Here is a 16103-nt window from a genome sequence, read left to right on the forward strand (position 1 = left end):
TAAAATACCTCTTGAACACGGGGTAGCACATCCCCTTCTTGGTTTTTACTGTTGCTTTCCCTGCATCCTCACCCTTCCTTGTTCCTGATGTTGGAGGTTCATTGAGCAATATGTGGCAGCCCGAGGCTTTCAAATTGACATCTGGAGCACGCAGAACATATTCCGGTGGATGGGCCAGCATTGGCAGGGTTTTGGGATAGATGAAGAGAGAATCAAAGCCTTTCATTATAAAATGAAGTGATGATTATAGTAGAGGTGATTACATATTTAGTTTTAGTACCTAAATGTCTCCTCTGCATTTAACTTCCAATCTATCAGCAAGTCCTGTGACTCTACGTCCAAATATATTCACAAATCCAACCACTTTACTTTTCTTCTTCTCTACTTGCCATCGTTGATTCATGCCCACACATCTACAGCAACACCCTAAACAACCAGGCTGTACCTACTTTTGCCCTGCATACAATCTTATCTACACATAGCAGCCAGAGTGACCTTTGTACAATGTAAGCCAGATTCTGTAATTCTTTTTTTCAAAATCCTTTAAAGTACTCACCTTGGTCTACAGGACTCTCTCCCTGTGTTTGGTCTCCTGCCAACCTGTCCTACCACCTCTTTCCAGCTGCCTCTTAGCTGACAAGCACCAGCCACACTGCCTCTGTCTTTGTCCCTTGAGCTCTCCAAAATCATTCCTATCTGAGGCCTTTTGCCCATGCTGCCCTTCATCTTAGAATGCTCAGATCTTTGCATGGCCAGCCCCTTCTTGTCAGCCCACATGTCACCACCTGAGAGAGGCTTCTGTGACCACCATAGCTCAAGTATTGTCCCCACCAATTTTATTTTTGTCATAGCACTTATTACAATCTGAAATTATTTATATTTTCCTTTTTTTTTTTTTTTTTTGAGACAGTCTTGCTCTGGAGTGCAGTGGCATGATCATAGCTCACTGCAACCTCTGCCTCCCAGGTTCAAGCAATTCTCCTGCCTCAGCCTCCTGAGTAGCTGGGATTACAGGCACCCGCCCTGCTAATTTTTTGTATTTTTAGTAGAGATGGCATTTCACCATATTGGCCAGCCTGGTCTTTAACTGACCTCAGGTGATCCACCTGCCTTGGTCTCCCAAAGTGTTGGGGTTACAGGCGTGAGCCACACCCAGCCATTTATGATACTTTTAAATCCACATCCCCTCTCACATAAAATGTAAACTCTAGGAAGGCAGATACTTTTTGCTCTCAGCTTCCTTTCTACCACCCTAAATAGCACATGGCACATACTAGAAGCTCAGTGAAATATGTTCAGTGAATGAACAAGTACATATTCTTCATTATTGTATAAGATGTAAATTGAGGCGATCATATAAACCATAAATTGAGGTTCTTTGCAACGCCAAGATGCTATTATTCTTAATGTGAGGAAGGCATTATTATAATTATTACATGTAATCAGTAGATCATATGTGTTTGATAACTTCTTCCCACTCCATTCCCATTTATAGTGGTAGAATTATTTTCTTTTGCTTTTGAAATGGAGTTTCGCTCTTGTAGCCCAGGCTGGAGTGCAATGGCACGATCTTGGCCCACTGCAATTTCCACCTCCCAGGTTCAAGCAATTCTCCTGCCTCAGCCTCCTGAGTAGCTGGGATTACAGGTGCCCGCCACCACGCCCAGCTAATTTTTGGATTTTTAGTAGAGACAGGGTTTTGCCATGTTGGCCAGGCTGGTCTTGAACTCTTGACCTCAGGTGATCTACCCACCTAGGCCTCCCAAAGTGCTGAGATTACAGGCGTGAGCCACCTCATGCAGCCAATAATGGTGGAATTCTTACACTCATCCATTCATTTTGTTCTTGTTACTCTAACTGGGTGGACTTAAGTATTATCTTTCGCATGTAACAAAGTGCAGCTAATTGACACATCAGGAGATTGAATCTGAATCTTGGGCTTTTACAGAGATTGAATCTGAATTTTGGGCTTTTACAGGATTTTCGTTCGCATACTGTAGCTAGTAGGCTACAGCTTAGAGTTCAGACTGAAAAGCATGGCCACCGACCAGACTTTATTAAATTATATGCAGGAGAGTTATCTTGGCAGCAAATGAGGCAAATCAATGGTAGGTAGCTGTCTTTTGGTGGTTTTGTTTTGAGACATGATCTTGCTCTGTTGTCCAGGCTGGAGTGCAGTGGTGCCATCATGGCTCACTGCAACCTCAACTTCCTCTGTTCAAGCGATCTTCCCACCACAGCCTCCCAAGTAGCTAGGACTACAGGTATGTGCCACCATGCCTGGCTAATTTAAAAAAAAAAATTTTGTAGGGATGGGGTCTCATTATGTTGCCCAGGTTATGTCTTCTGAGAGCTTAGAGTTCAAGGTAGAAACGTTAGTTACAAAAACATGACAACGAGGATGTAAAACTGAATACTTCCTATCATTTGAGTAAATGAGAGAGGAAATAAAGTTCATCTGTGAAAATGTCAATTTAACAAGTACTTATCAATCTAATCAGCCTAGCTGTTAAAAAAAATGTGAATGTGTGACTGTAAGTCATATTGAAACTCATGCTATTCTAAGCAGCTCTCAGTCGGCCTCTAGTTAGAGATGTGTCATACATCTGGGGACCTGGGCCTCAGGCTGTAAGAAAGTAGTTTCAATTAAAAAAAAAAATCAATACTTGTAATGGTTTTCTTTCTTATAATATCATACCCAGTAACTTGTATAGGTTGAATTTAGACAGTGTTATAAAGTTTATTTAATGTGAGTGTGACTGGAGGCTCAACATAAGTTGAATAAAAGCAGATGCAATCAGCTGGCTGTTCAGCTTTGTTTATATCTTTACCCATAATGTTTGAGGTATCATGTTTTCTGGATTAATAAAATAAATTTCCAGATAAATAAAGTCCAACTTAATTTCAACCATAGGTGCTGGAAATAATTCTGAAATTTAATTATGCCTTTTCTACTAATTTCTACTAAGACAGGAGTTGTCTTCATCTTTCATTTGTAGTGAATTTCTGAAAAACGCACCCAAAAAATCAAATAGTAAACTTACATGTTATGAGATAGAGGGAATGTTGAATCTTCATTTTTGTTTTTATTTTACTTTAATTAATTAATTTATTTTGAGACAGAGTCTCGCTCTGTTGCCCAGGCTGGAATGCAGTGGCGTGATCTTGGCTCACTGCAACCTCTGCCACCCAAGTTCAAGCTATCCTCCCATATCTGCCTTCCAAGTAGCTGAGACTACAGGCCTGCACCACCATGCCCAGCTAATTTTTATTTTTATTTTTTAAATAGAGAAGGCGTTTCGCTGTATTGGCCAGGCTGGTCTTGAACTCCTGACCTCAAGTGATCTGCCTACGTCGGCCTCCCAAAGTGCTGGGATTACAGGCATGAGCCACCATGCTAGGCCAAATCTTCGTTTTTGAATAGCCCAATACACGTAAATTTCTTAATTATTATTCTTTGGAGTGGATCTGCTCCTTCTGGATGCTTACAGGCAGGTGAGACCCTTCCCAGGCTGGCACCTCTTGTCCCTGACGCCGAGGCATCTGCTTTTCCATGCTTCAGGCCTCCTTTCCAGTTCCTTCCATAGGGGCCTAAACTCTATTCCCTTATTAGGAGGTGGGTACCTGGCCCCTTTGGGGATAATTTAGGGAAGCTATGCCACCTCCGTGGTAGCAACTGAAAATGTGGCCCATGGACCAGCAGCATCACATCACCTAGGAGCTTGAGAAATGTAGAACTCACCCCCATCCCATACTAACTAAATAAGCAGTGACGTTTTCACAGCACACCCAGGTGACCCCTTATGTTGTCTCCACATCTTTCAATACGACACAGTCCTAACACTTTAGCCCCCAGCCGCAAGACTAAAGGAGGGAACATTTTCCTGATGTCCTGCCAGGCTCCAACTCATGGTATTGTGGGATCTGCAGGTGGCCTCGCTTAGGAGGAACTGTGGGCTGGGGCTGCTGGAGGCAGAGACTGCAGCATGCTGCTGCTTCCACCGGGGCTTAGCAGGTGGTCCGTGCCCTTCATGAGGGTGTGTCTTAATTTTCCTTCTCACTCAACGATGTTCTCAGGGCCTCCTGGGGTTGCCAGGACACTGCTTTTCACTGCACTGGACATTTGCGTTCCTGCAGTTCATATCCTCTTCCCTTGTGGCTCTTATTTTCTGCCATCATTTCAGACTATGGCATCATGTCCCTGCTTCTGGGTGAGAGTGTGTCAACAGAGGGGGGAAGGAAGACTTCTACCATGCAGAGGGTGACCTGACTTCCTGTTTTGCGGTTGTAACGTAGGGGAGGAACTTAGGCTGTCAGAGGAGACAGGAAAAGCAGGAGTTGGATTATAAGTGCAATCAGATCAGATGGAGAGGTGGCATTAAAGTGAATGGACTTGAGTCCGTGAGTAGGAGAAATGTTTTAGTTACTTGCTGCGTCATGGATGTGGTAGCCAGGGCTGTTTACCTGAGAAGTGGGGCTAACTGTATCTTGAACAATGAATCACTTTCCTGGCATAATTTTCTCTGCGCCCAATCATTACCATATAAAAGTTGTCAGTGCTGGCCCTCAGGAGTGGGATTTGAAGAGGGGGAGTTAATAGGAAGCTGGCAGAGCTGGGGCTGAGTGGGAGCAGAGCTGATCATAGGGAGGTGAGGTTAAGTAGGCATTTTCTCAAAAGGTTGTAGTGGACGTGGTTCTAGTTTCTATCCAGGTGTCTGGGATAATCATGTGAATACTATTAACCCCAACAGTCAACATTATTAAACACTTCAATGCCAGACATGTACATTTATATTATTATGTTTATATGTATAGTCTCATTTAATATTTACAGCCCTCCTGTGAGGTAGATGCTATTGTCATTTGCTTTTTGTAGTTGAGCAATGTGCAGCACAAAGCACACAGGCAGCTTGCCCAAGGTCACATAGCTGGGGGCTGTGTGACCCCAGACCCTCCGTCATAACCACCACTCGATCCAGAGGAAGTAGATTGGGGTGGAATGGGGTGGGGTTTGCAAGTACAGAGTGAACATTTGGAAAGTGTTAGATATTAAAAAGGATCATTTTAGGAATTGTGTTGGAAAATAGAGTGAAATGAGAATTTTTTTTAAAAGCCTGGCCATTGTTAATGGAACTTGGAAAAGCCCCAGCCTCTTTTTGGAGCTGGTGGAGGTCACACTCCCTTGGCTCCTTATTAAGTGATTTCCTCTAAGCTCCAGATAGACCTTGCTAGAATCTGCTTGTGGTGTTGGGTTGGTAGTCAACAGACCTCCTTCCATGTTCCTTCTTTGCCTGCTGTTTCCCTGTTAAGCTGTGCTAATGGGGGTACCAGGGGAATTCTGGAAGACTGTAGGAGGGAGAAGGGACATGCTTCATCCTGTTACTGTTCTTGTCAGCTTAGCTTTGGAAAGGGTCTTTCCCTCTGCCAGCAGTAGTTGGTTTCCATTTCCAGTTTCCTTCTACCTCCTGGAGCCAGCCCCCTGCCACCCTCTGAGATGCCATCCCAGTCCCTTGTGGACCTTCAGAAAGGGCTCCCCTTCAGAGGTCAGGGTCCCAGCCCTGCAGGTTTCCTCCTAAATGTGTAGAGTCTAATAACCCCCACCTCCTCCCTTTGATTCCTGCAGTCCTACCCCAGGAGTGGTAGCTGCTTCCTACAGCTTCCTGAGTAACTCTGTGTTACTCAGTCTTTTCCATTCTCTAGCACCTGTTGAATAAGATCTTCGTATTAAATAATATCTGTCGCATTACATAGTATTGCTTCCATTTTCATAATAGCCCCTGACTGATTAATTTCCCCAAGCCCTAGAATCCTGGCAGAGGTGTGGCGAGAGAAGCTAATACGCAGGAGGGAACCATGGTTCTCAAATCTAAGGATATGGGTGAATTGCTGGAGAAGCTAATTAAAAATGCAGATCTCAGGCCTCCAGATGCAATAATTGTGATTCAATAGGTTGGATATAGGGTTAAGAATCTGCTTTTTAAACAGACATCTTAGGTGTGGCTGATGTAGTTACCCTCTTCCTGAGGCTTTGAAAAAATCTGCCCAAATCCAGGGCCTTCCCATGGGGTTATTTCTTGACTCTGGGGTTGTTGTACTGGGGCTTAGACACCAATTTTAATTTTTTTTTAATAGGGCATGGGTTGTGGATGTGCTAATAACCTTTGATTGAAGACCACTAAGGTTATATGTTGCCCCTGGAGGCTGAAAATCCAACCCTTGTTTAGCCCACAAGCTCTGATGCAATTAGCTGGGAGAAAAGAGCTTTTCCCCCTAACTGGGTATTGTCCACAGGTCAGGCCCTGCACTCCGTTGTGTCTAGTCAGAGGGATTCCTTTTTCTTATTTATGCAAAGCCAACGTGCCTATAGCTGCAAAGAAGGTATGGAATGGGACTGACCTGGAAGTAGGGACTGGCTCTTTTTGCATTTAGAGCCCTTCCCATTTACAGGTGGCTTGAGGTTGAAGCAGTAAGGAATCAGAAGCCATCACCACACCATACATATTCAAACCAGGACACTTGTGCCTTTTGGCCTTGCCAGTGGGTGTATCCGTTTATCTGCGTGAATAGCAATAGACATTTCTTTGTGGAATGTTGGCTTCCATTTGGTTGATTTAATCAGTAAAACAAGTGGGTTTTGCTGGGAGGAGTTGGATTATCCCTTCCAAGCAGAACAGGAAGTTTTTCAATATTGCCAGATCGTTGGACTTTGAGTTTGCAGGGGGCAAGGACTTCAAAGTGACCTTTTACTGACTATAAAAGTCAGATTTTCTCTGTAGGAGTGTGTCCAGCCTACAGTCTAGTGCCTGATGCAGTGTTCCCTGACATGTATTTCGAGGGCTGTTGTGGGCTCTTGTCTGTCCTTCATGTTGTTGTTCAGTGTTTTATATCATCTCTCTATGCTCACATAGAATTATTGAAGGCCCTAGTTTATATTAGCCTGCCACGTTTTGTGTGGCCCCTACATGCTGAGCAGGGGCCAGTGGATTCAGTTTTTAAAAATTGAAATTCGGATGGAACATTGCTCTTCAGAATGAGCTCTCCTATGAGACCTGACTTTAGAATTGAACTGGATGTTCTGCAAATCAGAAATGCCTGAAGGCAGAGAGCCTCCCTAGGCTTGTGCCTTGAAGTTAACTGCCACATCCCCCACAGCGACCTACTTAGAGATGACACATTGAGTAAAAGTGCTCTTCCCCTTGCCTTAGGTTATATAGCCCACTAGTGCCTACTCTCCTCTGTGTAGACCCGACTTGGAGCACACTTCACCTCCCTTGTCTGCCGGTATCTTCCCCAGTGATGGGCTGATGTGCATTCCATTCACTTAGCCAACACTTGTGGAGGCCTCCTGTGTTCCAGGCAGTGGTCTAGGTGGAAGGGCTGATTCTAGGAATAATAAGGCAGGAGGAGACGGCTCCACAGCATGGAAGTTCTAGGATGAGGTACGTAGAGAGTCCCTGCCTGGGAACCGTGAGGAAGTGACTGATTGTCCTTGGGGTTGTTCAAGAAGGCAACATCTCAAGTAATTCATTCATAGCTCGGGCGGGCTAGGTTGTCCTCTCTTCTCCCTATACTCCCCATCAAAATGAAGTAATGTTTTTCTTAAAAGGTAAACAGCTTCACTGGCAGAAAGGTTATGTGTTTTACTCCAGGTTGCATGTTCGTCAGTATCAATATTAGGACTAAAATCCTACAATAGAGTTTTAGCTTTGAGGGGCTGAACCTCTGAGTAAGTGTTACTCTTGAGACTAATGTTAAATGTTTTTGTTTTTGTTTTTAAACCAGCAAGCAATCATATTCCCAGAGTGATTTTTAAAAAATCTATTGTGTTTCATTAAGAAAACAAAAATACCTAGAAATAAATTCCAATATTAATCACGTTGAATTGATGGAAATTAGAGTCTGTTCTTTTTTAGCTGCTTATCTCACACTTGCGACTCATCTGGTGGCTGGCTTAAATTTACCTGGACTCCCTAATGATAATTTCCATTATCATTGAAAGTTATTACAATTAGTAAATTATTGAATTTCTTTATATCAGGTATCCCAATCCACATACTTTCTGCATGTTCAGTAAGTGTACTCACTCTAGGGGTTTTTGTTTTTTTTTTTAGTTGTTGCTTGAGATGTAGCTTGTGGTCCAAGGTGAGTTTATTTACATTTGTTCTGGTTTGATTCCTCTATCTCTTTTAAAATCAGAACTGAGGACTACTTTTTATTTTTCTTTGGTATTATCAGATGGTTCTTGATGAGTTATATACAAGGGCTGCTTTTCTTCAGTGAGGTCTGTGACCTCTAAATGTTCTAACAGGCTTTCTCAGGTAAGGTAGTTTATCCAGGTCAGTGGTGAAACGTAAGTACATTTCACTGAGTGGCCATTAATCCACCTCATCCTACTCTTTGCTTTTTATACTTTATTTTATTTTATTTTTTTGGTAAGCTCTAAATCTTTTCCAGCAACCCTGGAAGGAGGCTCTACTAACTTGTTCTTTTGACGGAGGCAGAAGGACAAAACTCAGTCAGCATGGTGGTGACACAAACCAGGTCACTTAGGAGCGTCACCAGTTTGTAGCTGCCTTGAGAAACATGGTCTGGCTGTGCTGGGCTCAGTGGAGGCGAGCGGTTTGTGCACTGTTATCCAGACAGGCCAGCAGGAGTGTCTGTTTTATAAATTAATGCGTAGGGCAAGTTGTGTGTGTCTCACCGTTACTGTTCTTTGTCTTTGACTTGAGATTGCACTGTGCACATGTTCCTGCCACATAGAATGCACCAGATGACAGAAGAGTCACTGTGATAAGGTTTTCTTTCTGTGTGAAATAGTAAGACGAGGAGGATGGTGACATGTAGTAGATCAGTTTGGGTCAATGTGCCGAGTACATGCTCATACTATGTTGAACCATATGACATGACCATTTTTGATCTAGAAAAATGGCAATTTCACACGTGCAATCTAATAATTTAAAATTGGGACCATCAGGTAAGAAAGGGTGTACCTTTGAAGGCGAATAGCAGTAACACACTCAGGCAAAATAACAGCCTGTGGTGAACTTTTGTTAGACTCACAATGCTTTTATATTTAAAAAATTAATCGTCAACCTTATTATATTAGGAGATGTCACACAGAATTCTGGATTTTCAGCCTTTCTGCAAAATTCTGACTGTCTTGCTATGCCAGGTCAACGATCTCAGATGGTGACAGTTGGCTGAAGCAGAGTGGCAATTGTACTCCTGTAGAGCTCACATGTGTGTCCATTCGTCCAAGTCCTCTCCTGGCCAGCTTCTGGTTCTCATGTGACTGATTGGCCTGTGGGCTTTGAGGTTGGACACATGATATAAATAGAGCTCAAAGAGTAAGCTGGGGAAAGGCAGGATTAGAATAAATCAGCTGAACCAAAGCCATTTGTTTTGTTTACTATCCATCACCAGCTAGCACCTCTAAAAAGAAAGCCTGAGCCCACTCTTGATCTGTTCACTGGCAAAGGACAGCTAAGCATACTTAAGGAGTCCTTGCACGTGCTAAGAGATGGTCAAACTCTTATTAAAGTTCCGACTTTGTGCTTCTCATTTAAATATAATATGGTGATTAGAACTTCCTTCCAGGGACCATAACTAATGTTACAGGCTAATGTGATGCTTTGAAAAAAATCTTGCCATTTATGGGAAGGGGTGACTGGACAATTGACATCTTAACTTTAACATAAAGTTCTTATGGACTAATTTTATTTTAAAAAGTACTAGATGTTTATTGCTACATTGTTCATATGGGGATGAAAACTAGAAATAAAGGGGATACTCATCAACAGAAAGAGGGCTGAATAAATTATGGTACATTAATACTATGAAATATTACGTGGTGTTAAAATGACAGATTGACAGGACACCAGTTGACCTGGAGGGATTTCCCTAAGGAGCAATGCTAGCTAAGATTTAATTAGTGCTTACTATGTGCTAGGCACAGTTTCAAAGGCTTTTTGTGTGTTAACTCATTTAATCCTCACAACCACTCTGTGAGTGAAGTATTATTGCCATCTTACCAATGAGGAAACTGAGGCATGAAGAAGTTAGGCAAGTCATCCAAGCATAAGCAGTTAGTATGTGGTAGGGCTAGGATATGAACCCATGTAATCTGGATTGACATAGATATTTTAAAATCTTTTTTTTTTTTTTTTGAGGTGGAGTCTCACTCTGTCACCCAGGCTGGAGTGCAGTGGCACTATCTTGGCTCACTGCAGCCTCCACCTCCCGGGTTCAGGTGATTCTCCCGCCTCAGCTTCCTGAGTAGCTGGGATTACAGGTACGCACCACCACGCCCAGCTAATTTTTGTTTTTTTAGTAGAGACGGGGTTTCGCCATGCTGGTCAGGCTGGTCTCAAATTCCTGACCTTGTGATCCACCTGCCTTGGCCTCCCAAAGTGCTGGGATTACAGGCGTGAGCCACCATGCCTGGCCTTAAAATAACTTTTTAAGGTTAGATATCAAAGTGCATTATACATGACAATCTTTGCTATGGAATATTAATTCACAGCTGTTCCTGAATTGGATTATCTCTTATATTTTAAACTCTTATGCTCATCATGCTGTATCAGACTTTGAAATCATTTAGTTCTTTGGTTTCCAAATTTAGCTCTCCTAGCCTCTCTTTTAAACCAATCGAATCTTCCTGGTGCTAAGCAAAATGAAACTCAGTTCTGACCCTGAGCCACTTTGCCCTCTTTTCCCTTGGGTGCCATATAAACAGCAGATATAGTTTACTTCCTTTATGTCACAGATGGAGAAATGAGTCCCAGAGAGAGAGCCTAACATTTATTGAGTCGATATTTTCCAGGGACATGGAACATATTATGTTATGAAGCCTTAAAGGTGTATTTTATTATGCCCATTAAGGAAGCTGAAGTCTAGATAGCAGTTAAGTCCAAAGTCACAGAGGGATTCAGTACCATGTTTGGATAGAATCCCTGTCTAACTTTCTTTTCAAGGCCCCTACTAACCTAAGATGGGAACTACAATGAGCCACCAGAGGCCTTTCAGTTGAATCTTGCCATTTGCTGTTGACTTAATCAGGAAGTTTCTAAGAACTTCTAATTAGTATGGCATTCTCTGCCATAGGTGTTAGTGGAAGAATGACTTTGAACAGACATTTCAAGGCTTTTGTGTTAGTCTGCTTGGGCTGTTGTAACAAAATACCATACACTGAGTGGCTTAAACAACAGAAATGTATTTCTCACGGTTCTGGAGGCTAGGAAGTCCAGATCAATGTGCTGACCAATTCAGTTTCTGGTGGGCTCTCTTGCTGGCTTGTAAACAGGCACCTTCTCGCTGTGTCCTCATATGGCAGAGAGGGAAAGTAAGCTCTCTATTGTCTCTTCTTGTAAGGATACTAATCCTATTGGACCCGGGCTATGTCCTGATGACCTCATTTAACCTTTAATTACCTCCATAAAGGTGGTAATTATCTGTTAACCGTGTCTCTAAATATAGTCACATTGGGGATTAGGGCTTCAACATAGACATTTTAGGGGAACACAGACATTCAGTCCACAACAGCGTTTCAGTCATCCCTGTTAACCTCTGCAGAGGAAGTGATCCTATAGAAGGATTTATTCCACTTGAAACAGGAACGGTCACCTTTGGCACTTTATTATCTAGTGAACTGCCTGCTACATGGCAGAGATTTCATTACTGTTTGTTGATGAATTAATGTAAGCAAATATCTTTTTGCTGCTTTTTTTTGTGCCTAAAGTTTTCTTGGAGCTGTTAAGCACATCCTTTCACATTTGGTGATCAGGTAGTGATGTTTCAAAAAGGTTTTGCTTTGGTAGACTCTAGGAACATTCGTCATGTGATGGAAGTACCACTAAATTAAGCATAAAGGAATAGGTGCCATGTAACAGAGAGGGCAAGGAGAAGAAATCATGGAAAACCTGGGTTAAGGAGAGTTGCTGTTATTAAACAGAAAATTTAGGTTTGAGCTTTGTGACAGGACAAAAAAGGAAAATATGATGTGACATATTTCTTATTATCTGTTAAGTTACTTGGGAGGAAGACATTTTTACCCTAGCACTAAATGCAAAGAGGAAGTTATTGTGCGAGTCATAGGAATAGGGACTTTGAACATACTGTTGAAACTGCATTTGACAATAGTAGTGATTTTTGCAAAATAAACACTGTAGTTTTTCATGTTAATTTTATATAGACCTTAGTGAAATGCAAAGTTATAATACTAAATTATATTTCCATGAAATATTTCTTTGGATAACTGAAAGTATAAAATGCAGGCATGCAGTGTTCTGGTTATTTACCTTAATACCAGCAGCAGTATGGAGGGGAAAATGAGAAGAGGTGTCAACTAAAGGAAAAATCTGCATCATGGTAATGAACGTGAGGAATCTCTTACCTCTGATGGCCATTGACATAATCACTATCTAAAACTTCCAAGTAGCTGTTCTTAGTCGGGAATTACTTAGCAAAAGTGAATTGAGATAGAGTGACTTAAAAGAGTGAACTGAAAAGATTTAAAGCCACGCCCACTTAACTTGTGCATATGTGCATACAGGCCATAATCCTATAGAATAATTTATTGCACTTGAAATAGGTGTCAGGAATAAAATGAGAAATTCATAAAATGTTAAGAACTCTTATTCCCAAAGTGGTACATGATACTTCATTGAAAATAGCTACTAATGTTAATGAGTCATGTGTCAATATCATATATTGTTCAAAATAAATACAAGGTGTTCAGCATAGTAATTGCTCCTATTTTATTTCATGTTGCTAACACTTGTCCAATTCCTATATTTACAAGCCCCACATTTTTTAGCTTCCTCTTAAACTAATCAGCAAAGTGCATAAAAACCCTTAAAGCAAGACAGTCTTGGTATTATTTCTAAATGTCCTTTAGAATTATGCAGTTAGGTCACCTCCTTTCCTTTCAAAGCATGGATTTACTCTAATCCTGGGAATCCTAATCTAGTACTAGCAGACTTCAAACTTTTGATCATCACTTACAGTAAAACGTGTCATACTAAAGCTTGGGTGTAAGTGAAACAAAAGTTTCATAAAGCAGTTTTTACCCGTAGTACATTCTGATGCTTCCCTTAAACAATGCTGGCCTCCACTGAGTAAGTGGATTTCGTGACCAATGGATCCTCACTGGCAATTTGAAAAAACACCAACCTGGTGCACAGAATGGTAGATAAGGAGTAAGGATGCCTAGGGTCCTAATCTTGTGCTTTCCAGTTGCTGCAGGAAACACATCCCTATCCTTCACAAGACCCTGTTTAGTCATTCATAAAGTGAGGGGGTTGGACTTGATGCTCTTTAAGGTGCCTTTCCACCTTTAACTTTGTTCTTGGTCTCTTCTATAGTTGAAGGGTAATCTTTGGATTTAGAGTAGAATCTCCCAAATTGTTTAATGAATGATTAAATCCATTCATGTTGTGACAATGATCTCAGGTCACAAAGCTTCATAATTATTCTGTCTAGAGATGAGAAGTAGCCAGTTGTTCCTTAGTCAGCTGTGGTTGTAAAGCAGTAACAATTCTCTAGTTGTAAAGCTCTAATAAAAGATTTTTCACACCACCTACCCCTCCCTGTTTTTAGAATTCTTATTTTTTGTTCCTTGGAGGTGAGGAGACTTTTACTGTCAAGGACTTAACTGACTGTGAGAGTTATCTCTGTATTACATACGCTTGTTTTGTCCTTTCTGGGAATTAATTTATTCTTTCCTGTTTTTTGAAACTCCTTGATTTGAGAATGTTCTGGAATATGGATTAAGGATGGAGAAGTTGAGCTGGGGGGCGACTTATTGCAGGTAGAGCTGAGGATGGTTTCCCACCAGCAGCTAAAGATGTTAGTTGATTTCTCTGCTGGGTAGCAGGCCCAGTGCCAACCAGCTGCATAGCACTTTCTCTGCGGCTCCCTTCAGTTGACAGTGTCTTGTTCCGGAGACTGGAAAATATACTTTGCTATCAGCAGACTTTTTGTAGCGTTTGGCTCTGCCATCTGGACCATTCTGGATTGAACCCAGTGGGCTGTGATCTGCAGGGCCAGTGAAGCCAACCTAGTGGGACCTGGAGTAGCAGCCAATGGGGTAGCAGCTGATGGATGAGCAGTGAGATTAGGGAGAGGAGGGCCCTTTGAAGCAACCTGTCCATAGCACTCTCTTCCCAAACAGCTCTAGCAAGTGAGGTCATGCAGACCTTCCTCTGGGTTGTTTATCTTCTGTTGAACCATATAGGATGGAAGAAAGGTTTTTCCCAGCAAGGCCAAAACAAGTGAGGAAGGGAAGCATGTGCTCTGGCTTGTGGGAAGTAGAACAAAAGCACAGATCTCGGAGTCTGGCAGACATGATGCTGATACTGGCTCAGGTACTTATTAGCTCTATGTGACCTTGGGCAAATAGTTTCTGAGTCCCAGTTTTCTCACATGTAAAATGAGGCTAGTAATAAAAACGTACAGGCTCATAAGGAGTCAAGTGCCTACTGTGCAGTGGGTGGTCAGTATGTGTGTGTGGATTTTCTTTCCCAGTGAACACAAATTGGGCTTCCCTGGAATGGTAGTCTTTAAGTTGGAGACCTGGGTTTGGAGGAGTAGGGTGATCTGCTGGGGTTGCCAGATCGGGGGCCAGACCTGATGATGAGGCCACAGGGCAGAAGAAAGGGCAGAGCTTCAGCCCTGTAAACACCCATTTGGGCCCTTCCTTGGGGTGGGAAAGCCTTGACTCGCACTAGAAATGTCATGCCTTTCTATCACATAAATTAGGAAAGCTAATACTGATCTCTCTTGTTGCCAAATACTCCCCTGCTTTCCCTTTTATGATGCTATTTGATGAATCATTTGAGAAGTATTACCTGAAGAAAAACTTTAGGGAGAAAGATTGTCACCTCTGACCACCTTTGCACAATCCTGAGTGCAGGCTGTTTCTCTTGTTGGCTATCTTGCAGTGGTAGAGGATTTATGTGATGAGAATGGCATTTTTGGTATTATTTGCAGAATTGAGATGCCTTAACCTGAAAACCTTTTTGCCCCCATGGAGTATAAAGCCGATTAGGAGCTCTTTGTGCTCTGCCACAAATCATTACATGTCTACATTTTGCTCTTATAAAATACGGGTAATGACATGACTCTGTCTCTTAGGAGTCTGAGTGCATTAGCTAATGATCATGAAACCTTAGAAATAGAAAATTTAGATGAATGTCAAGAGCTTTTGTAATTACACATTTGCATCATTTTTCTTGGCATCCTTGAAAGTTGTGCTTTCAACATGAGAATACTAGGGTTGATTCTTGTTTTTCTCATTGTGGAGCAAGCTCTGAAAAAATAGGCCCAAAGAGTGTTCAAACAGATCAATTATCTCAGCTTCTCATTGAAAGCCCTGAAGTAGCTCAGACCACAGTGGTTTGGTTTGGGCTGAGGTGGAAGAAGAGCTTGAGATATTTTAAAGGCATTCAAGCTAGAAAATACCAGGAACTGAGGATGGAAATGGCTTTCATGCAAGGTTGTATGTAGATGCTCACGTCCCTTGTCCCCTGTGTCCTCAGACATACATTGTCTGGAAAATGCAGTTTTTTTTTCTCCAGATAATTATTTTAGGATTTAAGAAACTCTTTAAAAAAAAAGATATCAAATGGTAATGTTCTGAATACCCCGAGTAGAAGAGTTTAAAAAAATTGATCTTTAGGAAAATAGTTACAGATAGTAACCTCACAGTGATCGCTGATGTTGTTTTTATTTCATTGCAGGCAGTGGAGCTACTGCTGTGGTTCAGGCAGCCCTATGCAAACCCAGGCAAGAACGTGTAGCAATAAAACGGATCAACTTGGAAAAATGCCAGACCAGTATGGATGAACTATTAGTAAGTAACAGTGCAGGGAATACCTGCTGGTTGCTTTTCTTAATCTATGAGTATACGGGGATGGTTGGGAGAAGAGCAAGGCGTTGTCTCCTATTTTGACATATGCATTTCTTGGAAAGCAGCCCCTACCACTTCCTGCTCCCCAGATTAATGGGACTGTACCTTATGATTGTGTTGTATAATGAACACCTTCCCTTGCTTTGAGAAACAGTATTTTGCTCAGTTCGAATAATCCCAAGGTGAGAATGGCCTC

General features: G+C 42.0%; 1 protein-coding gene across 3 annotated transcripts in view; it reads left to right on the forward strand.

Moving 5' to 3' along the window:
- The window catches only part of STK39 (serine/threonine kinase 39), a 296006-nt gene that overhangs the window by 51042 nt on the left and 228861 nt on the right, over nt 1–16103 (forward strand). For all 3 annotated transcript variants that reach the window (XM_055291899.2, XM_055291901.2, XM_055291900.2), the window contains exon 2: nt 15738–15850. In XM_055291899.2, coding sequence (XP_055147874.1) covers nt 15738–15850 — 113 coding nt within the window. The remainder of the gene's footprint in view (nt 1–15737; nt 15851–16103) is intronic.

The sequence above is a fragment of the Symphalangus syndactylus genome, chromosome 9 (assembly GCF_028878055.3).
Source record: "Symphalangus syndactylus isolate Jambi chromosome 9, NHGRI_mSymSyn1-v2.1_pri, whole genome shotgun sequence".
Lineage (NCBI taxonomy): Eukaryota > Metazoa > Chordata > Mammalia > Primates > Hylobatidae > Symphalangus > Symphalangus syndactylus.